The following is a 27361-nucleotide window of genomic DNA, read 5'->3' as shown; positions in this document are numbered from 1 at the left end:
ATATATAAATAAATAAAACAAAATGATTATTCTTATTCCTTTAAATACGCATGAAAAAAATTTGTCACCAAATTAATATGTTAATTGTTAACAAGAGTTGGTGTCAACAAAATGGTAAGGATTGCAAAGGACTGTGTATTTTACAAATCTCTGTTCAATTAGTCTTCTATAGGCCTGTAAACATACATTTTATTTAGAAAAAATAATAAATAAGTCTCTAATCTTTTAACTCAAAAATAAATAAATATTTTATTAAATTTAATTATAAATAGGTTTCTAACTTTTATAAATAGAAAACATATAAATTCCTCTATAATATATTTAAACCGCCACGAGAGGAATTATGTATCTCCCAGTTATAAAAGTTAAGGAATTGTATTTTAATTTGGTGAAAGATTTGTCTTCTATTATAAAAAAAATTAAAAACTTATTTATCATTTTCTTTTATTTAAGATCAAGCAAACAAATTCCTAAAATTGGTCCGTGTGAATCTATGATGCTGTGATCGAAGAGATGGAGTTATTTTTCAAGTCACTTTTATGTTTTTGACAAATTGATAAAATTTTTACACGGCCCATGAGAAACAAACTAAAGTATTTTGCCTAATTTAAAATGGACTTTTTGTCCCAAACTTTTTCAAGTCAATTTAGATGGAGCTAAAATCGCCAACAAGCTATATCTCAAATAACAATTTCTTTCTTCCCATTTAAAAGTCTCAGGTTTGAGTCTCACCAGTTACAATTGAAAGAAAAAAAATCTCAAGAATGCTGATGTAACTCTATATAGGGTTTTGTGTGATCTCATGCTGGTGTTATTTCTCCACATAGGAGACCATGGAAATTATAACGTTATTTAAAAGGATTTGTAATAATTTTGATCAACACAACGCTTGCACAGGAGAAATCATTTGGTGCTCATGAATGAGTTGAAGCATTCATTTGTGTAAGACAAAAAAGCATCCATTTCGTTAACCAAAAAACAAAAAAAAAAAAGCACCCATTTGTCAAAATAACATTTCTGTTAAAAATTAATCTTTTAATGCCATTTTTTGTTATATATATATATATTTAGAGAGAGAGAGAGACAGAGAGAGATGTCCAACCAACATTTATTTATTTAAGAACAAAAAGAGCGTAGACTAACCAAATCTTTTCTGAATTTTTTACATTTAAAAGGCATACTATAACCATGAGACAGAACATAACTGCTATAGTGGAGTAAGAGATATATATTAGAATGATCATAGTGAAAGAACATGCATGATGGATAAGGACTTATGTTTTCACATGATGCTCTATGTAACCATACAGCAACATGGATTGAACTCAACCTAATTTTCATTCATCACATAATCCCATGCAACCTTATTGTGAGAAGCACTACAAAGGTGGCGCCTAATAAAAATACTTGAGTCTAAAAATGCATATCTGCTCTAGTCTCTAGCCTCTTCACTTCATGATATCACCTGCATGATGAAGAAAAAAAACGGGTTAATCATTCAAACTTGAAGCATTATCACCAATTTTTTCATTAAGATTTATAACAATTGTTTATAAGCTAATTATTTGATTATCTAGATAATGTATCTGAATGCATGTGCAGACGTGTGCAAGAACGAGGGAATTTACATGGCTCGAAGTTTGCAGCGCACTTCTCTGGAAGTTGCAAAGCCATGTTCTGGTCTACACCAGATATCGAAGGGCCATTCACAAGAAAACACAAACACGGTTGAGTGGTTGACCTAATGCCATGACGGCATTACAGCAGTCGTCGGAAGGTGGGATGGGGCTGAAAGGAGCAACTGTTGTCCTGCAAGGTAAGAGCTGCACTAGGACAGAGAAGAAAGTGCTTGTGAAAGGTGTACTTTGGCCTTTTGCCCCCAAAATTGTGATGCAATACAAAACCAGAAAGAACCAGGGAACCTTTGAGCCCTTTCTATCAGTGAGAGCTTCCTTCCTGCTATTACTAGCAAAGCAATCAATTAGACATGTTTTGAATTTATACATGATAAATAACTAAATGTCATGCATTATAGCTGTTCTAACTAAAGGTCATGCTTATTACAAGGTATAGTCCTAGACTCTTAGTAAGAGATTAACATCAAATGCAATTGGGGCATGGTTACCAACAGTTAAAGGGTTCAAATGATGTGAATAACAACATTTGTAATTACCTTATTAATTAACAAAACATTAGGAATTGCATAGAAGATGTATGCAAGAATCATAAATAGTTCACTACATGGTTCTTAATGTTTTTTACATATTTTCTGAAAAGCTTTGTACACTATAATGTATGAAAATTACTACAATGAGATTGATCACTGCAAGCTAGCATGCTCTCCTGCTTGACAAAGTGGTGAGAATTGGTTTGCTTGTAGCGATTCCGCAAAATGTCTCAATGTCTTCAAAACTGCATCTTATGCTATGTGTAAACAATTATATGTGGCACACAAATGTTACAAGTCAATATAACCCTCATCAAAGTCAATTTCATTAAGCTCTTGGTTTTGGTAGAGTATAGGAAGTAGAAACAAAGAAAAGCTAGAAGCTAAAACAAATAAGCATCAACTCGCAGAAGTTGTGTAACCACTACTGGAGGAAACGCAATGATTTGGAGGTCATTCCTTTGCGCTTTGGAGGTCATTCCTTTGCGCTGCACCACCACAAGTTAAAGCCTTGGTACATTTGTTTGCATTCCTAGGAATCAAGACACAACAAACCTACCAAGCACGCCTTAGGAGCCCATGAATTGCAAATATCAGCCACTGAGCATATGGACCCATTTGCCCGGTGACACTGGCGCAAGGAAAAAGACTCCCAGTAATCCATCTCGTGCACAATACTACAGAAGCCATGCTTTCAGGTTAGCTCAGCCCACTCTTTGCCGCAAACTCAACCGGAGTAATGTCTGCATAGGAAGTCTTCCCAACAAATTCCAGCACCCAATTCGCACCAACAATTCTGTTAAGAGGTACCATCACCAAACAAACAACCATCAACATTCAACTTTATTGCACCTAAAGGAGGAGAAAGCCAACGATCCACAAAACCAGTGAGGAGTAACTCGGCACAAACAATATGAATCTATACTAGTCTACATCACAAAATGTTACCAATAATCTCCACAAGAACATGAACCTTCTCTGAAACAATGGAATCTATTATTATCCCTAATGATTATCTCTCTCCCTGTAACTTTGGAAATGAGTTTTATTGCCTCATGACAATCACCACATACGCGTAGATTTTTAACAACACGAATGATGTCATTTGCCGCAGTATTGATCAGGGCAAATGCAACGGCTAATTTCTCACTATGACAGCCAAGGAAGTACTCCTTCTCCTCTTCCTCTATATCAAAGAGCACAAACTCAGTAATTGGACTATAACCGACTTCTCTCAATTCCTTAAACAAACTTTCAAGTTTTTCATATATCTTCGATGACATAGGATGGGAAGTATCTCCTACAAGGAATTCATGAACAACCCCATCCACTTCAACCCAACTACACCCAGGTAATTTTTGCATTCCTTTCTCGTTTAGCGTTAACCTAACTTTTTCTGCTTCATCCCATCTATGACTTGCTGAATATATATTTGATAAGAGAACATAATGTCCTGAATTCCATGGTTCTAACTCAATCAGCTGCTTTAACACGGGTTTTGCCAATTTAATATCACAATGCAACCTACATCCTCCCAATAATGCCCCCAAAACAATAGTATTCAGTTTCATTGGCATACTCTTGATCAAATTATGTGCTTCAACCAACAAGCCTGCACGGGATAAAAGATCCACCATGCATCCATAATGCTCAATAGTAGGACTTAAAGAAAAGACATGACTCATGCTATCGAAATATCGTTGACCATCATTAACCAAACCAGCATGGGTACACCCGCAAAGTAAGCCAACAAAAGTATTCCCATCTGGCTGAATTCCATACTTCTCCATTTGTCCAAATACCCCAAATGTGGCCCGAACATGTCCATTCATAGCCAGTCCAGAAATTATGGCGTTGAACACCACACGATCCTTTCCCTTCATCATTCTGAAAATATCCACCGCTTGTGCAATGTTTCCACATTTAGCATAAAAGTCAATCAAGGCAGTCCCTAGTACAGGATTCAACAAAAACTCATCAGCATCCAACAATCCCTTAACCTGATTCCCTAACTCCAGTGCTCCCAACCTCGCACATGCAGAAAGAACTCCCACCATGGCATAGCAATCAGGCCTCAGATTCTCCCTCTGCATCTCAAAGAACAAGTCAAGTGCTTCCTTAGGAAGCCCGTTGGATGCATAGCCCTGAATCATGGCACTCCAACAAACAATATCTCTCTCAACCATTCCATCAAAAACCTGTCGCGCCTTCTCCATGCTCCCGCACTTGGCATACATGTCAACCAAAGAAGTCAACACAAACACATTCCTATGGAAACCACACTCAGTTATATACTTATCAATCCACTCTCCACTAGCCAAGTCCCCTAACTGAGAACACGAATACAAAACCCGAACGAGAGTGAAATTATCCGGCTTCACGCCCACCTCTAACAACTCCCTAAACAAACCAATTGCTTCCTCGTGAAGGCCGCATCCAATATACCCACAGATAATAGCGGTCCACGAAACAACATTCTTCTCCGGAATATCATCAAACAGCTTCCGTGCATCCTTTAAGTACCCACATTTCGAATACAAACAAACAAGACTTGTCTTGACAAACACGTCACAATCAAATCCCATTTTCACAACAAGCGACTGGAGCTTGACGCCAAACAGAAAATTCGCCAACCTGGCACACGCTTTGAGTACAAAAGTGAACGTGTAGTTGTCTGGCAAGAACCCGGCGTTGCGCATTGAGTTGTAAAACAGAACAGCGTCGTCGAAGGAGTCGTTGGAGACCGTTCCGCGGATCATAGTGTTAAAGAGGTATATGTTAGGGTTCTTGGATTGGGAGAAGATGCGCTTGGCGTAGGGCATGTTGCGAAAGAAAAATGAATGCTGGAGGATGATGTTGAGAAGGTAGTTATTGTGGTCGATGTAGAGTCGGAGGAGGCGACAGTGGGCGGTCCTGAGGTGGTTGAAGGAGTTGAGGCCATGGAGGAGGCAGTGCTTGAGCTCCATAGCCGCCATGGGAAGTCATCAACGGGAATCAATTTCAAAACAAGAAAGGGAAACAAGCCAATGATAGCATGTGCGTTGGTGCAACGATGCCGAATGCAACTGGAGCAGCACAGTTTCCCGAAGCATCAACTCTGTACAATGCCACACAGCTTAAGCCCTGTACTGCAGTTGCCAATGCCAACAGATTCAGAAAATAGTTAAGGTTCTGAAAACTGAACCGGTCATTGAACCGTTCTAGTTACTGGTTCACTGGTTTACTAGTCCAACCAGTTCAACCGTAGTTCAACCAAAATAACCGTTTTATAATAAATAAAATAACTAACAGCAAGGTTCCCATATTAACTAACAACAATTATTCAAAATTTGTTACAATAAAGAATAAAACCATAGAAAGATGTATTATCTTCTACATTCCAATCAAAGGAAAAAATAGAAGAAAATAAATTAGAGAAAGAGAGAGAGACTACTCCACGCCATTGTTTCACAGTAACTTCACAACTGTTTTATTTACAAAACAAGGTCATTTACAACATGAACTAATACTAGAAAGAAAATAAAAGCTTTCATAGCCAACTAGACAGAATTGCTTGCATATTTAAAAAAGAGTAATCACCCAAATTTTGGTTTAAAAGAAACAATTTGGTTTTCAAAAGTATATACATTGATCTATCTCACATATCTCTAAAAGAAAAGAAAAGAATAAACTACTTTACTTACTAGTTATTACCATATGTCACAAAATTTGATGCCTTCTATCTACCAATATGCAACAATAACTAACAAAGGCTATGGGATCAAAGGCATACAGATCACTACGACTTAGTGAGAAATATGAAAGAATATATTCACACATCAACAAACAAAATTACTAGCATCAACAAACAAAATTTCGACATTCAATTTAAAAAAGAAACTAAAAAGTTAATTTCTAAAGTGGGTCACAAGATTTACATCCTTAATCATCACAAGGCCAACCTTAGAGAGAAGGTCCAAGCATGGTGGTAGAATCTATTTGGAAGAGCAAAACAATAGGAGCAATTTTAACATCGTAGGTTTAACATGGCAAGAGCAGTTTTAACATGGCAGGTTTTTCATCTTCCACTCAATGAACAATTTATTAAATCAACAACAGCAAAACACAATATAACAATCAAAAGGTCAAGAACAACACCAAAATAATAATTTATCAAATTAACAAATTAATAACATCAATTAAAACTGAAAATTAAAATAACAAGAACAATTAAAATTTTAAACTACAGCAAACCAACAACAAAATAAGAACCAGAAAAACATATTAATCATGAAAACAACAATCAAATAAAACAATAACTGAATAATTAATACAAGAAAACAATAACCGAATAATTAATACAAGAAAGAACAAGAAGAAGGGAAAAAAATTACCCTAGGATGGAGCAGTTCTGAAATTCAAACCGTACAGGGAGAGGGAGGAGCTTTAAAACGCGACGGAAATGGCTGAACGGAGGCTGAACAACGGTAGAACGGTGGCTGAAAGGCGGCGGAACAGAGGCTCGAACACGCGGCGTAGAGGGCTGAACAGAGGGCTAAGCAGCTCGAACAAGGGCAGAGCAAGGGTTGGCCAAAAAGGGCAGAACAAGGGTTTGCCAAAAAACAGAGGCAGAAGCTCGAACAAAAAGGAGGCGGCCGCGCGGCGAACAAAGGCGACGTTGCGCCGAACCTGTAGCAATGCGGACGGCGGCGGTGGCTGGACGTTGAAGAACCGCGACGAGATGGAGGGCTGCTTCGGTGCTTCCTCCAATCTGCGTTCGAGTTCTCTTCTCTGCCGGAAGCTTGAGGTGGAGACTGGAGACGTGAGAACTGAGAGCGAGAGGTGAGAGTGGAGGGCTGGAGGCTCGAGAGGAGATCAGGAGAAGGAGAGGGAGAGGGAGAGGGAGAGGGCCAGAGGGGTGAGTGGGTCTGTGGGTGACTCAGCGACAACCTACCTTGTGAAAATCCCCTTTTAATTTTTTGTTATAAAAAATGTTAATTCGGAGAATCATGAAAGTTTAATTTGTAATCTGGTTAATAGTTCTATCTCGTAACAGTTGATTTTATATTAAAAATTGGAATTAGCCATGAAAAATAAAACAAAAATTAATTTGGTGTTATTTGACTCTGAACCTGTGCATGTGGTTTTCCACTATGCACGATTTTCAGATATTTTATCGTTTTGACTAAAGCTTTGTTGTTGCTTCACGAAAGCAGGTAGCCAAGTTTCAAGATGCTTACACATCTGCGAATATAATTCTGCTGATTGAACCTAGTTTTTTTATGGTTTTGATTTGATGGCTCCAATAAATATCTCAACCTCGAAGTTCTTCTGATTCCGATTGCCGCGAGCAAAGACAAACGAAAAGGTCCTACGTGTCTGCCTGTGTGTTGCGCTGTCATATTTTTGCCTTCAATGAAAACTGGGAGACAATGACTTCTCAACTGTCCACGCAAAGGTTGTCGTTAAATTTTACCCCTTTGCTTTATCCATAAAATCAAAATTCTAAATATCAATATTTCAAGCATTTGTTTTGTTTCTTGAAAAATAGCATCACATAATTTTATATTTTAAAAACAATTATTTAACAAATGTTCTAGGAAGATAGAGTAGGGACACGGGAGCCGCAATTTTGTGATCACAGAATTCCAAATAAAAAAAAAAAAAGCAAAAGAAAAGTACTTGGCAAGACTCCTTAAAGAAAACAGAAGACTAGTTTAAATCAACGGTCTCATGCATTACTAACAAAGAAACTCCCAGAAATTCCAACTTTAAGTGTGAATAAGAAGACTCGAATATAGAACAACTTAACTTGTACACATGCTCAGTGGTAACATAAACATTGAGAAACTCTCAAACTTTTCAGACAATGGAGAAAGCAGTGAAGCTCACTGCTAGTATTTCCTATATGCCAACTCTTTGACAGCATCAAGAAGGTTGTTCTCGTTCTTAACACTCTGAACCCAGTTTGCATTGATGTTAACCCTCTCCAGGCTCTGCTTTAACGTCCTAGCAATTGACTGTGTACCATGGCTAACAAAGAATTCCTCTACTTCCTTCGCTTTCTCAACGGAAGCAAACTGCACCCATGATCAACGAAATGATCCAATTACTAAATGTGCTAAGAAAATCAATAGAACAAACAAAGCATTATAGAGGGACACAGCAAACAAACCGGTGAGACAACTGCACTGACAAACCGAGTTATCAAAAATCCAGAGCCATATGTCTTTAATATGCGTTCCCAGTTTTCCTGTATAGGAAAATTGTTAAGACGATGAATGTTAAATCCAAGGTTTGGTCTACCTACAATTCCAAAACCTATTGGTTGTGATGTGTTCCTTACCTTAAGCCATTCCCAGGCTACATCTCGTCCTTCCGGACTAGTAGGAAGCCCCATAATCACGTCCTGGCTACGGACCTGACCAGATAAACCAACATATCAATCAATCTCCAGTATTTATATATAACCATTTACCTGGTTTTTATGTATGAGTTGGCATGAACTGACTTAATATTTGCAATTAGATACCTCAGGAGACAGCATGAAGTTAAGAACTTCAAGAACTAGATCCGGATCAGGTGTATCAGACAAGGAGCCTACAAACACATTCAAGATATTGGTATGCTTTGACTCAGAAAAGTAATGTTATGCTAATTCTCACTCATAGATGATGTATTATTATTACCCAGAATGCGTATTTTCTCTTAAGTCAGTTTCTCTATATACTTTCAGAAGGGATTCATAACCCGATCGGTTGGTTTTGCTTGCCTGTTGCATTACTGCCACATATGTTGCCTGCCAACAATTTTACAATAATCATCAACAGAAGTCCGTTAAGGGTTTCGGAATTCCAATGAAACTGCAGCTAACCTTTCTTATATCAGGTGAACAAAGTGGTGTATTTCTGTCATTCAAGAATTCCTGAAAACGCTTGTTTGCTTCTTCTAGAGTCAGATCATGTCCAAACTGAGCTAAAGCAGTCAAAATTTCTCCTCTCAACATTGCATCGAGATGACTTTCTCCTGGTTTAGGTTCCCAACCAAGCCTCCTGCAGGGACAATATACAAGAGGGTTAAGAAGTTTAAATCTGAAACACAAGATAGAAAAACTAGTTATCAAAGGACAAAGTTAATATTGACTATGTAAACAGACAAGCTGAACCTCTTTTAGGCTATCCACACTACCACAAGCAACATTACCATTATACAAGCATAAACTCTATCTAGCAAACACTACTAATATATTTTAATTAATTGAAACAAAATATTCCAGGATCTATGTCAACTTACTCCGCAGTGTATTGGAAAAGGTTAATAAAGAATTGCTTGAAATAATCTACCAAGTCTGGTACTGCATCAGCTGCAATCCTTCTGACTTTATAGCTAACCTGCACAAATTAAAGAATTGGAATTAGATTATAAAATAAAATAAAAATAAATTTTTAAGTAAGAAAATGCAAGACTAGGTAGATAACATTACAGAAATCAGGCTCGACAGCACAATATATTCAACTTCCCCTCTGTAAGCTCCCATCAAGTTTATCAACGATGTCAATGATTCTTGGCGAGCCATACAAAGTGCAAATAAATCATCCAAAATTCCTGACACAGTAAATTACTCACAGGTTAAGTATCTTTTCCTTTTCTACCATAAAAAATAAATTGCCTTAGATAATTTCTAATTTACCATGTCGGTCTGCTGTAGACAATAACTGTTTATCTATGGCATATCTAAGTCTAGCCACAAGAGGCTCGTCATATTTCACCCTATAGAAACCTGTCTGATCCACATTAACTTCAATCCAAGAATTTGCAACTTGATCTCCAGCAATCTGTGAACCCACTAACTCCTTAATGTCAAGTGCTTCAGATTTTGCTTGCAACAGGAAATTCTTGCGAACATCATATGAGCCAAAGCATAGTGTTACTGGAACAACCCAGTGTCCTTCTCCGTTGGCACCACTTGACAAGAATTGCGACTACCAATTAAATGCAAAGCTAGGTCACAACACATGTAATGGATTTTTCACGCTGAAAGTAATCATAATCAAGAACTCAAGAAACCTGATTAAACTCCAGTTTCTGATCATTGACTTTAACTGATACAACAGGATATCCCTTCTACTTTGTCCACGAGCTCATTAACTTGTTGACAGGTTCGCCAGATCCCTCCTCAAGTGCATTCCATAGATCCACAGTTTTGGCATTTGAATAAGCTTGCTTTTTAATATACGAAGCTAAAGACCTCTGGTTACATGAATAAGTGATATATAAAAGCAATTTGAGTAACTTCATATAAAAATACTAGAAACATACATTTCACTAATTTCGCAAGTAATAGTATACTTGTAAGAATTTACAGTATGCATATGGTCTGTCTTATGGAATAAGAATACTGATTTATTGCATTCAAACTATAGCCTTTTGTGGAATGAGAATAGTGACCTGAAAGCGTTCAGCACCAAGATAGCTTTGCAGCATCCTAATTACAGATGCACCTTTTCTATAACTTATTGAATCAAATATTTCATCAATCTCGCCAGCATGATTTACTTCTACCTGCAAATAAAATTTATATAAAACTCGTAAGACCAACTATAAACTTGTTAACCAAGGATTACCCAAAACTTCTTTTTAGATTGATACAACAAACAATACAAAGAATTACGCTACATGTAATTAAAAATCCAATGTAGGATAAACCTAACCACATTAAAGAAAGGCTGACAGATTAAATGATACAATACCTCAATTGGGTGGGATTCCGCAAGCCCATCCAACCTGAGACCCTCAGTAGATTCATTTACGAATTGAGACCATATTTTCCAGTCAGGAAACAAGCTATCAGTTGCTAAATAGCTAACCTGGTCACACCCAGGGGGGGGGGGGGGGAGAGATTAGTTAACTTATAAAATTAAAGAAACAAAAAAAATGAAAACAAAGAAAATTGACAAGCAGACTCTGCAATGACAACAATATATGGATCTATGACACAACACAACTTACCCATGTTGCAAACCCCTCATTCAGCCATAGATCCGTCCACCACTCCATTGTAACAAGATTACCGAACCACTGGTGAGCCAGTTCATGGCCAACAACAGTCGCAACCTTAATGGCAACCAAAGAGATAAGTTTTCCTCAAGTTACAAACAATGTCATTTTACACAGAGTAAAAGAAACTCAAGTTGTCAAGATTATGAATAGGATGATTACCCTCTGCTTGTTAACAGCAGCAGAATGCTGCTAATCAAAAAGCAAAGCAGTTTCGCGATACGTAACCAAACCATAATTTTCCATGGCTCCAGCAGCAAAATCAGGGATTGCAATCATATCCATTTTTGGTAGAGGGTAGGGTGTGGCAAAATAGCTGTTGAATTATCAGTTAGTTGACTATTGAATAAAAAATGATGCCAACATGCCCACAACAGCAGTCAAGCAAATGGACTGACATGGAAACAAACTTAGAATATCATACACTTATGTTGCCCATTCTGAACATGATACGAGCAGGATGGCCATGCTTTGCATGAAGAACACAACAACATAAATTCTTAAAAACAGTTGCATGTTTTGCACCTACAAGGTGAATTACTGGAATTTAAAAGAAATTGAATTCTGAATCATTTCTGATAACATTCCCGTCTAAGAAACAAATGATTTAACGGTTCCACACTACTTACTCCTTGTATAGTTCCAAAGTTCTCGTAGCAACATGTAGTGCAAATTTCCCTTGGTTTGCCTTGCCAACTTGACAATATACTCAAACTTTGACCCCTGTCAAAATGTTAGATTTCATTAAGAATAGAGAAGTCAGGGCTAACAACACCTGGAAAAAAAGTTTTACCATCGGATGTATGATCTTCCACATAATCAAATAAACCAACAACAACAGCAACCAAATATGTAGACATGATTGGAGATTCCTGATATGAAACTGTTTCAGACTTCCATCTACTTTTTCTTCCACAACAGGCATGTTAGACAGAGCAACAAGCTCAGAAGGCACATCCAAAGTGATCTTGAAAGTAGCCTGCAAAATCAAACATCTATGATGGAACACAGGCCAACTTTGAAAGCACACCTCAGTGTGTTGTTGCAACAATAAAATATTCTACCCTTAGAGTGCTTAGACTAAAGGTCAATTTAAGGGAGAAGATGTGCAAAGTAGGACCTTGCATGCAGGTTCATCCCAGCAAGGAAAGCATCGCCTGGCATCAGCTGGTTCAAACTGTGTGACTGCCATATTCTTCTTCTCATCATTATGCTCATAGGTACTGCATGCATGAAAAAATAACCATAACAAATAATCATAAAAAAGAAATGAGCAATGATACATGACCAACAAAATTTATCATTTTTTTCCAACACTTGATCAACACTCTAAACACTAAGTACTAAATTCTAATTCCTAAACTCTGAACCTAAATCCTAATAGTATAAAAATAAGGTGTTGGTCTAAAGTGTTGACTAATATTGATAGAAAGTGTTCCTCTAACATTTCTCTAAAGAATATCAGGAAAACAGGACATTGACTTAAACAACGTTGCCCTTGTTACTACCAAGTAAGGTCATGAAACGATCAATTTCAATTTAGTCAGTGATCAAAATGCATGCAACTTGAGCATAGTTCAAGTTGAATTTTTCACCCTTTGGAAACCCATGAAAAACGAAGAAAACCTAACAAGAAACAACGCACATACCTTCTGTAAAACCCTTTCATTCTATCATTCAAGATTCCTTCAAACTGAATGGCCAACACACCCAACCCAATCGGAACCGCCTCTGCAAACTCCAGCACCAAAATCTCATCACTTTCGAACAACTCAACTCTCGAAGGCTTGATCACCTGCATACACATCCAATTTTTTTCTACATGATCAACACACTAAAATATCAGAATGAATACGAGAGTTGCGTATTTATTAACTTAAAATGAGGCAAAGAAATGAGTTTAATTATAACAAACAGGTGGTAGGGATAATCGAGAACAGAACAAGAGTTGACCATTTGTTTCGTTAGTCAGGGAAAACAAGGAGAGTTAAAGAGAGGTTTAAGAACCTTCGAAGAGTCACGGTGCGTGAACGAAACGGAACCGGCAGCAACGGTGAGCTCGGCGGCATTGAGAACGATGAAGGACCTTCTCTCTAAGGTTGGCCTTGTGATGATTAAGGATGTAAATCTTGTGACCCACTTTAGAAATTAAGTTTTGTTTCTTTTTTAAATTGAATGTCGAAATTTTGCTCGTTGACGCTAGTAATTTTGTTTGTTGACGTGTAAATATATTCTTTTATATTCCTTTTTCATATTCTTCACTAAGTTGTAATGATCTGTATGCCTTTGATTCCATAACTTTTGTTAGTTATTGTTGTATATTGGTAGATAAAAGGCATCAAATTTTGTGACATATATTAGTAATTATTAAGTAAAGTAGTTTATTTTTTTCTTTTCTTTTAGAGATATGTTAGATAGAACAATGTATATACTTTTGAAAACCAAATTGTTTCTTTTGAATCAAAATTTAGGTGATTACTCTTTTTTTAAATATGCAAACAATTCTGTCTAGTTGGCTATGAAAGCTTTTATTTTCTTTCTAGATTAGTTCATGTTGTAAATAACTTTATTTTGTAAATAAAACAGTTGTGAAGTTACTGTGAAACAATGGCTGGAGTAATCTCTTTCTCTTTCTCTAATTTATTTTCTATTTTTTCCTTAATTGGAATGTAGAAGATAATACATCTTTTTATAGTTTTATTCTTTATTGTAACAAATTTTGAATAATTGTTATTAGTTAATATGGAATCTTGCTGTTAGTTATTTTATTTATTATAAAACGGTTATTTTGGTTGAACTACGATTGAACTGGTTGGACCAGTAAACTAGTAAATCAATAACTAGAACGGTTCAATGACCGGTTCAATTTTCAGAACCTTGATTATTTTCTGAATCCGTTGGTACTGGCAACTGCAATACAGGGCTTAAGCTGTGTGGCATTGTACAGAGTTGATGCTTCGAAAAACTGTGCTGCTCCAGTTGCATTCGGCATCGTTGCACTAACGCACATGCTATCATTGGCCTGTTTCTCTCTCTTGTTTTGAAATTGATTCCCGTTGATGACTTCCCATGGCGGCTATGGAGCTCAAGCACTGCCTCCTCCATGGCCTCAACTCCTTCAACCACCTTAGGACCGCCCACTGTCGCCTCCTCCGCCTCTACATCGACCACGATAACTACCTTCTCAACATCATCCTCCAGCATTCATTTTTCTTTCACAACATGCCCTACGCCAAGCGCGTCTTCTCCCAATCCAAGAACCCTAACATATACCTTTTTAACACTATGATCCGCGAAACGGTCTCCAACGACTCCTTCGACGACACTGTTCTGTTTTACAACTCACTGCGCAGCGCCGGGTTCTTGCCAGACAACTACACGTTCACTTTTGTACTCAAAGTGTGTGCCAGGCTGGCGGATTTTCTGTTTGGCATCAAGCTCCAGTCGCTTGTTGTGAAAATGGAATTCGATTGTGACGTGTTTGTCAAGACAAGTCTTGTTTGTTTGTATTCGAAATGTGGATACTTAAAGGATGCACGGAAGCTGTTTGATGATATTTCGGAGAAGAATGTTGTTTCGTAGACCGCTATTATCTATGGGTATATTGGGTGCGGCCTTCATGACGAAGCAGTTGGTTTGTTTAGAGAGTTGTTAGAGGTGGGCGTGAAGCCGGATAATTTCGCTCTCGTTCGGGTTTTGTATTCGTGTTCTCAATTAAGGGACTTGGCTAGTGGAGAGTGGATTGATAAGTATATAACTGAGAGTGGTTTCCATAGGAATGTGTTTGTGTTGACTTCTTTGGTTGACATGTATGCCAAAGTGCGGGAACATGGAGAAGGCACGGCAGGTTTTTTATGGAATGGTTGAGAGGGATATTATTTGTTGGAGTGTCATGATTCAGGGCTATGCATCCAACGAGCTTCCTAAGGAAGCACTTGACTTGTTCTTTGAGATGCAGAGAGAGAATCTGTGGCCTTATTGCTATGCCATTGTGGGAGTTCTTTCTACATGTGCGAGGTTGGGAGCACTGGATTTGGGAAATTGGGCTAAGGGATTGTTGGATGCTGATGAGTTTTTTTTAATCATGTATTAGGCACTGCCTTGATTGACTTTTATGCTAAATGTGGAAGCATTACACAAGCGGTGGATATTCTCAGAATTATGAAGGGAAAGGATCGTGTGGTGTTCAACGCCATAATTTCTGGACTGGCTATGAATGGACATGTTCGGGCCACATTTGGGGTATTTGGACAAATGGAGAAGTATGAAATTCAGCCAGATGGGAATAATTTTGTTGGATTACTTTGCGGGTGTACCCATGCTGGTTTGGTTGATGATGGTCGACGATAATTCGATAGCATGAGTCATGTATTTTATTTAAGTCCTACTATCGAGCATTCTGGATGCATGGTGGATCTTCTATCCCGTGCAGTCTTGTTGGTTGAAGCACATAATTTGATCAAGAGTATGCCAATGAAACTGAACACTATTGTTTTGCGGGAATTATTGGGAGGATGTAGGTTGCATCATGATACTAAATTAGCAGAACCCGTGTTAAAACAGCTAATTGAGTTAGAAACATAGAATTCAGGACATTATGTTCTCTTATCAAATATATATTCAGCAAGTCATAGATGGGATGAAGCAGAAAAAGTTAGGTTAACGCTGAACGAGAAGGGAATGCAAAAATTACCTGGGTGTAGTTGGGTTGAAGTGGATGGGGTTGTTCATGAATACTTTGTAGGAGATACTTTCCATCCTATGTCACCAAAGATATATGAAAAACTTGAATGTTTGTTTAAGGAATTGAGAGAAGTCGGCTATAGTCCAACTACTGAGTTTGTGCTATTTGATATAGAGGAAAAGGAGAAGAAGTACTTCCTTGGCTGTCATAGTGAGAAATTAGCCGTTGCATTTGCCCTGATCAATACTGGGGCAAATGACATCATTTGTGTTATTAAAAATCTACGCATATGGTGATTGTAATGAGGCCATAAAACTCATTTCCAAAGTTAAAGGGAGAGAGATAATCATTAGCGATAATAATAGATTCCATTATTTCAGAGAAGGTTCATGTTCTTGTGGAGATTATTGGTAACATTTTATGATGTAGACTAGTATAGAATCTGATCTCATTGTTTGCTATACTTCAAAAGTTGACAAGAGTTTCTCTTGCATATGTTAAAATGTTCTGCTAAACCTCCATGAACATTTTGACGGAGGAAAATGAAACCTGAGACTTGTAGGATATCACTATGACCTTAATTTCATAACAATTCATAGTGAAAGCAGTTTTCCTGGTTTGAACATTTGGTTAAAAAATGGACAAAAGGTTGAAGTGAAGCTTTCCTTATGATGCCTCTTTATTCAGACAGGAAAGCGAGTATTTTGAAAATCAGCTAATCCTACTGGTAAAATTTTGACGTAAAGAATTAAAGGTAATTTTACCTTACTCAAGTAGTGAGCACCTATCTCAATTTTTTATCCATTGTTAGATTGAATAGTTAAACTTTGGGTTTTGCTAATGAGTAAGTGCACTTGTTAAGGCTTAATAAAAATTATGTTTTTAAATCTTTAGTGCACTGAATGCATTGAAGTCTTCAAAATGTGAAAATCTTACTACTTTTTGAAATTTTTACAAGGGCCTTAAGGACGCTTAATAGCAAGAACCCTTAAAATTTAAACTGTTGTAGGCTCTAGTTTTATTGTCATTGCCTCTTGTGAGGGCAAATAATTTGAAATATTTCTATGATAAGTGTCTTGACATTACCAATGGCCTTTTCTATCCCTTGTTTTTACTGTTCCAAAATATGGAAAGAGTGGTTAACCGAAGGGGACTACATAGCTGGCGTGCATGATGTAATTGTCAGAAATGCTATTATTGATGCAACCAGAAAGCACAAAAGAAAAAATATAGCTTATAGGGAGTCTCTTCAATGATAAGTGAGGATAAAAAGATGTAATCTTTAATAGGAATCAGCAAGAGCTTAATGATCATGGCACTAGTCTCTACATCTTTGCTTCATTACATTCTTAAGTTTTTCTTTGATATTCATATTGTTTGTGTTGAGTTACTCCTCACTGGCTTTGTGGATCGTTGGCTTTCTCCTCCTTTAGGTGCAATAAAGTTGAATGTTGATGGTTGTTTGTTTTGTGATGGTACCTCTTAACAGAATTGTTGGTGCGAATTGGGTGCTGGGATTTGTTGGGAGGACTTTCTATGCAGACATTACTCCGGTTGAGCTTGCGGCAAAGAATGGGCTGAGTTAACCTGAAAGCATTACTTCTGTAGTAATGTGCACGAGATGAATTTCTGGGAGGCTTTTTCCTTGCGCCAGTGAAAATGGGTCCATATGCTCCGTTGTTGATTTTTTCAATTCATGGGCTTCTAAGGCATGCTTGGCAGGTTTGTTGTGTCTTGATTCCTAGGAATGCAAACAGATGTGCCAATGCTTTAACTTGCGGTGGTGCAGCGCAAAGGAATGACCTCCAAATCATTGCATTTTCTCCAGCAGTGGTTACACAACTTATGCTAGTTGATGCTTATTTGTTTTAGCTTCTAGCTTTTCTTTGTTTCTACTTTCTATACTCGACCAAAATCAAGAGCTTAATGAAATCGACTTTGACGAAGGTTATATTGACTTGTAACATTTGTGTGCCACATGTAATTGTTTACACATAGCATAAGATGCAGTTCTGAAGGCAATAGAACATCTTACGGAATGGCTGCAAGCAAACCAATTCTTCTGCATCTTCCTAATAATATCCCTAAAACAATAGTATTCGGTTTCATTGGCATACTCTTGATCAAATTATGTGCTTCAACCAATAAGCCTGCACGGGATAGAAGATCCACCATGCATCCATAATGCTCGATAGTAGGACTTAAAGAAAAGACATAACTCATGCTATCGAAATATCGTCGACCATCATTAACCAAACCAGCATGGGTACACCCGCAAAGTAAGCCGACAAAAGTATTTCCATCTGGCTGAATTTCATACTTCTCCAGTTGTCCAAATACCCCAAATGTGGCCCGAACATGTCCATTCATAGCCAGTCCAGAAATTATGGCGTTGAACACCACACGGTCCTTTCCCTTCATCATTCTGAAAATATCCACCGCGCTTGCAATGCTTCCACATTTAGCATAAAAGTCAATCAAGGCAATGCTAATACAGGATTCAGCAAAAACTCATCAACATCCATCAATCCCTTAGCCCAATTCCCCAACTCCAATGCTCTCAACCTCGCACATGCAGAAAGAACTCCCACCATGGCATAGCAATCAGGCCTCAGATTCTCCATCTGCACCTCAAAGAACAAGTCAAGTGCTTCCTTAGGAAGCCCGTTGGATGTATATCCCTGAATCATGGCCGCCAACAAACAATATCCCTCTCAATCATTCCATCAAAACCTGCAGCGCCTTCTCCATGCTCCCGCAGTTGGCATACATGTCAACCGAAGAAGTCAACACAAACACATTCCTATGGAAACCACTCTCAGTTATATAATTATCAATCCACTCTCCACTAGCCAAGTCCCCTAACTGAGAACAAAAATACAAAACCCGAACGAGAGTGAAATTATTCGGCTTTACGCCCTCCTCTAACAACTCTCTAAACAAACCAACTGCTTTCTCGTGAAGGCCACCCCCAATATACCCACAGATAATAGCAGTCCACGAAACAACATTCTTCTCAAGAATACATCAAACACCTTTCGTGCATCATTTACGTACCCACATTTCGAATACAAACAAACAAGAATTGTCTTCACAAACACATCACAATCGAATCCCATTTTCACAAGCGAATGGAGCTTGACGCCATACGAAAATCTGCCATCCTGGCACATGCTTTGAGTACAAAAGTGAACGTGTAGTTGTCTGGAAAAAACCCGGAGCTGTGCATTGAGTTGTAAAACAGAACAGCGTCGTCAAAGGAGTCGTTAAAGAGGTATATGTTAGGGTTCTTGGATTGGGAGAAGACGCGCTTGGCGTAGGGCGTGTTGCAAAACAAAAATGAATACTGGAGGATGATGTTGAGAAGATAGTTATCGTGGTCGATTTTGAGGCGGAGGAGGCGGCAATGGACGGTCTTGAGGTGGTTGAAGGAGTTGCGGCCATGGAGGAGGCAGTGCTTGAGCTCCATTTCCTCCATGGGAAGTCATCAACGGGAATCAATTTCAAAACAAGAGAGAAAAATAGGCCAATGATAGCATTGCGGTAGTGCAACGATGCTGAATGCAGGTTACATCTCTGAACATCGTCGCCGTCTGGAGCAGCACAGTTTCCCAAATCATCAACTCTGACAAAGTGGTGAGAATTGGTTTGCTTATAACGACGCCGCAAGTTGTCCCAATGTCTTCAAAATTGCATCTTATGCTATGTGTAAACAATTACATGTGGCAGACAATTGTTACAAGTCAATATAACCTTCATCAAAGTTAATTTCATTAAGCTCTTGATTTTGGTAGAGTATAGAAAGTAGAAACAAAGAAAATCTAGAAGTTAAGACAAATAAGCACCAACTCGCAGAAGTTGTGCAACCACTGTTGGAGGAAACACAATGATTTGGAGGTCATTCCTTTGAGCTACACCACCTCAAGTTAAAGCATTGGCACATTTGTTTGAATTCCTAGGAATCAAGACACAACAAACCTGCCAAGCACGCCTTAGAAGCCCATGAATTGCAAAAATCAGCCACTAAGCATATGGACCCATTTGTACGGTGACACTGGCGCAAGGAAAAAGCCTCCCAGAAATCCATCTCGTGCACAATACTACGGAAGCCATGCTATCAGGATAGCTCAGCCCACTCTTTGACGCAATATCAACCAGAGTAGTGTCTGCATAGAAAGTCCTCCCAAAAAATCCCAGCCATCAATTCGCACCAACAATTCTGTTAAGAGGTAACATCACCAAACAAACAACCATCAACATTCAACTTTATTGCACCTAAAGGAGGAGAAATCCAACGATCCACGAAGCCAGTGAGGAGTAACACAGCACAAACAATATGAATATCAAAGAAAGACTTAAGAATGTAATGAAGCAAAGATGGAGAGACTAGTGCCATGATCATTAAGCTCTTGCTTATTCCTATTAAAGATTACATCTTTCTATCCTCACTCATCATTGAAGAGACTCTCCATAAGCTATAGTTTTGCTCGTGTGCTATTCTGGTTGCATCAATAATACCATTTCTGACAATTACGTCATGCACGCCAGCTATGCAGTCCCCTTCGGTTAACCACTCCATCCATATTTTGCAACAGTAAAAACAAGGGACAGAAAAGGCCATTGGTAATGTAAAGACACTTATCATAGAAAGATTTCAAATTATTTGCCTTCACAAGAGGTAATGACAATAAAACTAGAGCCTACAACAGTTTAAATTTTAAGGGTTCTTGCTATTAAGAACCCTTAAGGCCCTTGTAAAAGTTTCAAAAAATAGTAAGATGTTTACATTTTGAAGACTTCAATGCATTCTGTGCACTGAAGATTTAAAAACATACTTTTTATTAAGCCTTAACAGGGTACCCTTACTCATTAGCAAAACCCAAAGTTTAAATATTCAATCTAACAATTGATAAAAAGTTGAGATAGATGCTCACTACTTGAGTCAAGTAAAATTAGCTTTAATTCTTTACGTTAAAATTTTACCAGTAGATTCAGCTGAATTTCAAAATACTCGTTTTCATGTCTGAATAAGGAGACATCGTAATGAAAGCTTCACTTCAACCTTTTGTCCATTTCTTAACCAGATGTTCAAACCAGGAAACTTGCTTTCACTATGAATTGTTATAAAGTTAACGTCATAGTGATATCCTGGAAGAACAATTCCTTCTTGACCATAATTTTGAAGGTCTGTCTCTGCAAGTCTCAGGTTTCATTTTTCTCCGTCAAAATTTTCATGGAGGTTTAGCAGAACATTTTAACATATGCAAGAGAAATTATTTTGTCAACTTTTGAAGTGCGGCAAACAATTAGATCGGATTTTATACTAGTCTACATCACAAAACGTTAGAAATAATCTCCACAAGAACTTGAACCTTCTCTGAAACAATGGAATCTGTTATTATCCCTAATGATTATCTCTCTCACTGTAACTTTGGAAATAAGTTTTATGGCCTCATGACAATCACCACATACGCATAGATTTTTAACAACACGAATGATGTCATTTGTCCCAGTATTGATCAGGGAAAATGCAACCGCTAATTTCTCACTATGACAGCCAAGGAAGTACTCATTCTCCTTTTCCTCTATATCAAAGAACACAAACTCAGTAGTCGGACTATAACCGACTTCTCTCAATTCCTTAAACAAACTTTCAAGTTTTTTATATATCTTTGGTGACATATGATGGGAAGTATCTCCTACAAGGAATTCATGAACAACCACATCCACTTCAAACTAACTACACCCAAGTAATTTTTGCATTCCCTTCTCGTTCAGCGTTAACCTAACTTTTTCTGTTTCATCCCATCTATGACTTGCTTTAACATGGGTTCTGCCAATTTAGTATCACAATGCAACCGCATCCTCCCAATAATGCCCCCCAAAACAATAGTATTCGGTTTCATTGCCATATTCTTGTTCAAATTATGTGCTTCAACCAACAAGCCTACATGGGATAGAAGATCCACCATGCATCCATAATGCTCGATAGTAGGACTTAAAGAAAAGACATGACTCATGCTATCAAAATATTGTCGACCATCATTATCCAAACCAGCATGGGTACACCCGCAAAGTTAGCCGACAAAAGTATTCCCATCTGGTTAAATTCCATACTTCTCCATTTGTCCAAAAAACCCAAATGTGGCCCAAACATGTCCGTTCATAGCCAGTCCAGAAATTATGGCGTTGAACACCACACGGTCCTTCCCCTTCATCATTCTGAAAATATCCACCGCGCTTGCAATGCTTTCACATTTAGCATAAAATTCAATCAAGGCAATGCTTGTACATGATTCAGCAAAAACTCATCAATATCCATCAATCCCTTAGCCCAATTCCCTAACTCCAATGCTCCCAACCTCGCACATGCAGAAAGAACACCCACCATGGCATAGCAATCAGGCCTTAGATTCTCCATCTGCATCTCAAAGAACAAGTCAAGTGCTTCCTTAGGAAGCCCGTTGGATGCATATCCCTGAATCATGGCACTCCAACAAACAATATCCCTCTCAACCATTCTATCAAAAACCTGCAGCGCCTTCTCCATGCTCCCGTACTTGGCATACATGTCAACCGAAGAAGTCAACACAAAGACATTCCTATAGAAACCACTCTCAGTTATATAATTATCAATCCACTCTCCACTAGCCAAGTCCCCTAACTGAGAACACGAATACAAAACCCGAACGAGAGTGAAATTATTCAGCTTTACGCCCACCTCTAGCAACTATCTAAACAAACCAACCGCTTTCTCGTGAAGGCCACACCCAATATACCCACAGATAATAGCTGTCCACGAAACAAAATTCTTCTCAAGAATACATTAAACACCTTTCGTGCATCCTTTACGTACCCACATTTTGAATACAAACAAACAAGACTTGTCTTGACAAACACGTCACAATCAAATCCAATTTTCACAAGCGAATGGAGCTTGACACCAAATGGAAATTCCGCCAGCCTGGCACACGCTTTGAGTACAAAAGCGAATGTTTAGTTGTCTGGCAAGAACCCGGCGCTGCCCATTGAGTTGTAAAACAGAACGGCGTCCTCAAATGAGTCGCTGGAGACCGTTTCGCAAATCATAGTGTTAAAGAGGTATATCTTAGGATTTTTGGATTGGGAGATGATGCGCTTGGCGTAGGGCGTGTTGCAAAAGAAAAATGAATACTGGAGGATGATGTTGAGAAGATAGTTATCGTGGTCGATGTTGAGGCGGAGTAGGCGGCAATGGGCGGTCTTGAGGTGGTTGAAGGAGTTGAGGCCATGGAGGAGGCAGTGCTTGAGCTCTATTTCCGCCTTGGGAAGTCATCAACGGGAATCAATTTCAAAACAAGAGAGAGAAATAAGACAATGATAGCATTGCAGTGGTACAATGATGCCGAATGCATGTTACATATCTGAACGTTGTCGCCGTCTGGAGCAGCACAGTTTCCCAAATCATCAACTCTGACAAAGTGGTGAGAATTGGTTAGCTTATAACGATTCCGCAAGATGTCTCAATGTCTTCAAAACTGCATCTTATGCTATGTGTAAACAATTACATGTGGCAGACAATTGTTACAAGTCAATATAACCTTCATCTAAGTAAATTTCATTAAGCTCTTGATTTTGGTAGAGTATAGAAAGTAGAAACAAAGAAAATCTAGAAGCTAAGACAAATAAGCACCAACTCGCAGAAGTTGTGCAACTACTGTTGGAGGAAACACAATAATTTGGAGGTCATTCCTTTGTGCTACACCCCCCTTAAGTTAAAGCATTAGCACATTTGTTTGAATTCCTAGAAATCAAGACACAATAAACCTGCCAAGTACGCCTTAGAAGCCCATGAATTGCAAAAATTAGCCACTGAGCATATGGACCCATTTGCCCGGTGACACTGGCGCAAGGAAAAAGCCTCCCAAAAATCCATCTCGTGCACAATACTACGGAAGCCATGCTCTCAGGATAGCTCAGCCCACTCTTTGTCGCAATCTCAACCGGAGTAATGTCTGCATAAAAAGTCCTCCTAACAAAACCCAGCACCTAATTTGCACTAACAATTCTGTTAAGAGGTACCATCACCAAACAAACAACCATAAACATTCAACATTATTACTCCTAAAGGAGGAGAAATCCAACGATCCACGAAGCCAGTGAGGAGTATCTCAGCACAAATAATATGAATATTAAAGAAAGACTTAAGAATGTAATGAAGCAAACATGGAGAGACTAGTGCCATGATCATTAAGATCTTGCTTATTTCTATTAAAGATTACATCTTTCTATCCTCACTGATCATTGAAGAGACTCCCCATAAGCTATATTTTTTCTCTTGTGCTATTCTGGTTGCATCAATAATAGCAATTCTGACAATTACATCATGCACGCCAGTTATGTAGTCCCCTTCGGTTAACCACTCTATCCATATTTTGCAACAGTAAAAACAATGGACAGAAAAGGCCATCGGTAATGTCAAAACACTTATAATAGAAAGATTTCAAATTATTTGCCCTCACAAGAGATAATGACAATAAAACTAGAGCCTACAGGAGTTTAAATTTTAAGGGTTCTTGCTATTAAGCGCCCTTAAGGCCCTTGTAAAAGTTTCAAAAAATAGTAAGATTTTTACATTTTAAAGACTTCAATGCATTCTGTGCACTAAAGATTTAAAAACATACTTTTTATTAAGCCTTAACAAGTATCCTTACTCATTAGCAAAACCCAAAGTTTAAATATTCAATCTAACAATTGATAAAAAGTTGAGATAGATGCTCACTACTTGAGTCAGGTAAAATTAGCTTTAATTCTTTACGTTGAAATTTTACCAGTAGATTCAGCTGATTTTTGAATTACCCGTTTTCCTGTCTGAATAAGGAGACATCGTAATGAAAGCTTCACTTTAACCTTTTGTCCATTTCTTAACCAGATGTTCAAACCATGAAACCTGCTTCCACTATGAATTGTTATGAAGTTAACGTCATAGTGATATCCTGCAAGAACAATTCCTTCTTGACCATAATTTTGAAGGTTTATCCCTGCAAGTCTCAGGTTTCATTTTCCTCCGTCAAAATGTTCATGGAGGTTTAGCAGAACATTTTAACATATGCAAGAGAAACTATTTTGTCAACTTTTGAAGTGCGGCAAACAATTAGATCGGATTCAAAACTCGTCTACATCATAAAATGTTACCAATAATCTCCACAAGAACATGAACCTTCTCTGAAACAATGGAATCTGTTATTATCCCTAATGATTATCTCTCTCCTGTAACTTTGGAAATAAGTTTTATGGCCTCATGACAATCACCACATACGCATAGATTTTTAACAACACAAATGATGTCATTTGCCCCAGTTTTAATCAAGGAAAATGCAACGGCAAATTTCTCACTATGACAACCAAGGAAGTACTCCTTCTCCTTTTCCTCTATATCAAAGAACACAAACTCAGTAGTCGGACTATAACCGACTTCTCTCAATTCCTTAAACAAACTTTCATGTTTTTCAAATATCTTTGGTGACATAGGATGCGAAGTATCTCCTACAAGGAATTCATGAACAACCCCATCCACTTCAACCCAACTAGACCCAGGTAACTTTTTGCATTCCCTTTTCGTTCAGCGTTAACCTAACTTTTTCTGCTTCATCCCATCTATGACTTGCTTTAACATGGGTTCTGCCAATTTAGTATCACAATGCAACCGCATCCTCCCAATAATGCCCCCTAAAACAATAGTATTCGGTTTCATTGGCATACTCTTGTTCAAATTATGTGCTTCAACAAACAATCCTACACAGGATAGAAGATCCACAATGCATCCATAATGCTCGATAGTAGGACTTAAAGAAAAGACATGACTCATGCTATCGAAATATCGTCAACAATCATCAATCAAACCAGCATGGGTACACCCGCAAAGTAATCCACCAAAAGTATTCCCATCTGGCTGAATTCCATACTTCTCTATTTGTCCAAATACCCTAAATGTGGCCCGAACATGTCGGTTCATAGCCAGTCCCGAAATTATGACGTAGAACACCACACGATCATTTTCCTTCATCATTCTGAAAATATCCACCGCGCTTGCAATGCTTCCACATTTAGCATAAAAGTCAATCAAGGCAATGCTAGTACATGATTCAGCAAAAACACATCAACATCCATCAATACCTTAGCCCAATGACCCAACTCCAGTGCTCCCAACCTCGTACATGCAGAAAGAACTCCCACCATGGCATAGCAATCAGGCCTCAGATTCTCTATCTGCATCTCAAAGAACAAGTCAAGTACTTCCTTAGGAAGCCCGTTAGATGCATATCCCTGAATCATGGCACTCCAACAAACAATATCCCTCTCAACCATTCCATCAAAAACCTGCAGGGCCTTCTCCATGCTCCCGCACTTGGCATACATGTCAACCGAAGAAGTCAACACAAACACATTCCTATGGAAACCACTCTCAGTTATATAATTATCATTCCACTTTCCACTAGCCAAGTCCCCTAACTGAGAACAAGAATACAAAACCCGAACGAGAGTAAAATTATTCGGCTTTACACCCACCTCTAACAACTCTCTAAACAAACCAACTGCTTTCTCGTGAAGGCCACGCCCAATATACCCACAGATAATAGCAGTCCACGAAACAACATTCTTCTTAGGAATACATCAAACACCTTTCGTGCATCCTTTACGTACCCACATTTTGAATACAAACAAACAAGACTTATCTTGACAAACACGTCACAATCGAATCCCATATTCACAAGCGAATATAGCTTGACGCCAAACGAAAAATCCGCCAGCCTGGCACACGCTTTGAGTACAAAAGTGAACGTGTAGTTTTCTGGCAAGAACCCGGCGCTGCGCATTAAGTTGTAAAATAGAACGGCGTCGTCAAAGGAGTCATTGGAGACTGTTCCGCGAATCATAGTGTTAAAGAGGTATATGTTAGGGTTCTTGGATTGGGAGAAGACGCGCTTGGCGTAGGGCGTGTTGCGAAAGAAAAATGAATACTAGGGGATGAAGTTGAGAAGATAGTTATCGTGGTCAATCTAGAGGCAAAGGAGGCGGCAATGGGCGGTCTTGAGGTGGTTGAAGGAGTTGAGGCCATGGAGGAGGCAGTGTTTGAGCTCCATTTCCGCCATGGGAAGTCATCAATGGGAATCAATTTCAAAACAAGAGAGAGAAACAGGCCAATGATTGCATTGCGGTGGTGCAACGATGCCGAATGCAGGTTACATCTCTGAACGTCGTCGCCGTCTGGAGCAGCACAGTTTCCCAAAGCATCAATTCTGACAAAGTGGTGAGAATTGGTTTGCTTATAGCAATTCCGCAAGATGTCCCAATGTCTTCAAAACTGCATCTTATGCTATGTGTAAATAATTACATGTGGCAGACAATTGTTACAAGTCAATATAACCTTCATTAAAGTCAATTTCATTAAGCTCTTGATTTTGGTAGAGTATAGAAAGTAGAAACAAAGAAAT

The 27361-nt window shown here is 38.4% G+C and overlaps 1 protein-coding gene and 5 pseudogenes across 5 annotated transcripts; 1 reads left to right on the top strand and 5 right to left on the bottom strand.

Moving 5' to 3' along the window:
• Positions 1–1094: 1094 nt before the first annotated feature.
• Positions 1095–7401, bottom strand: LOC107605961 (putative pentatricopeptide repeat-containing protein At3g08820). 4 transcript variants are annotated; one of them, XR_015892248.1, is made up of 3 exons: positions 6541–7344; positions 1629–1965; positions 1095–1465 (listed from the first exon to the last, which is right to left on the bottom strand). XR_015892248.1 is itself a non-coding variant. In XM_021106320.2 (2 exons), exon 2 carries the CDS (start codon positions 5140–5142, stop codon positions 3112–3114), a length of 2031 nt encoding a protein of 676 aa, XP_020961979.1. In that variant the 5' UTR covers positions 5143–5295; positions 6541–7401; the 3' UTR covers positions 2154–3111. The 4 variants fall into 4 exon arrangements, 2 of the variants coding, with proteins under 2 accessions (XP_020961979.1, XP_088349849.1); XR_015892247.1 differs by having other exon boundaries at positions 1629–1956; positions 6541–7234; XM_021106320.2 differs by lacking the exons at positions 1095–1465; positions 1629–1965 and adding an exon at positions 2154–5295 and having other exon boundaries at positions 6541–7401.
• A 461-nt stretch (positions 7402–7862) lies between these two features.
• LOC107607744 (aminopeptidase M1-like) lies at positions 7863–14195 on the bottom strand (annotated as a pseudogene). Its single transcript, XR_015892438.1, has 20 exons — positions 14108–14195; positions 13211–13353; positions 12853–12998; positions 12324–12426; positions 11997–12182; positions 11833–11926; positions 11366–11519; positions 11156–11260; positions 10897–11013; positions 10595–10708; positions 10214–10396; positions 9837–10128; positions 9630–9751; positions 9440–9537; positions 9021–9198; positions 8836–8945; positions 8679–8746; positions 8493–8567; positions 8322–8399; positions 7863–8226 (listed from the first exon to the last, which is right to left on the bottom strand). The product of XR_015892438.1 is annotated as an aminopeptidase M1-like (transcript).
• Positions 14158–16301, top strand: LOC107607742 (putative pentatricopeptide repeat-containing protein At3g08820 pseudogene; annotated as a pseudogene).
• A 1617-nt stretch (positions 16302–17918) lies between these two features.
• Positions 17919–19365, bottom strand: LOC107607741 (putative pentatricopeptide repeat-containing protein At3g08820 pseudogene; annotated as a pseudogene).
• A 1865-nt stretch (positions 19366–21230) lies between these two features.
• On the bottom strand, positions 21231–24753 carry LOC107607740 (putative pentatricopeptide repeat-containing protein At3g08820; annotated as a pseudogene).
• A 304-nt stretch (positions 24754–25057) lies between these two features.
• On the bottom strand, positions 25058–27019 carry LOC107607739 (putative pentatricopeptide repeat-containing protein At3g08820 pseudogene; annotated as a pseudogene).
• Positions 27020–27361: the final 342 nt, after the last annotated feature.

Source organism: Arachis ipaensis, chromosome B7 (assembly GCF_059453495.1).
Source record: "Arachis ipaensis isolate K30076 ecotype BB chromosome B7, ASM5945349v1, whole genome shotgun sequence".
Lineage (NCBI taxonomy): Eukaryota > Viridiplantae > Streptophyta > Magnoliopsida > Fabales > Fabaceae > Arachis > Arachis ipaensis.
Note: the sequence above shows the minus strand (reverse complement) of the source record. Positions and strands in the feature narration are given on the sequence as shown.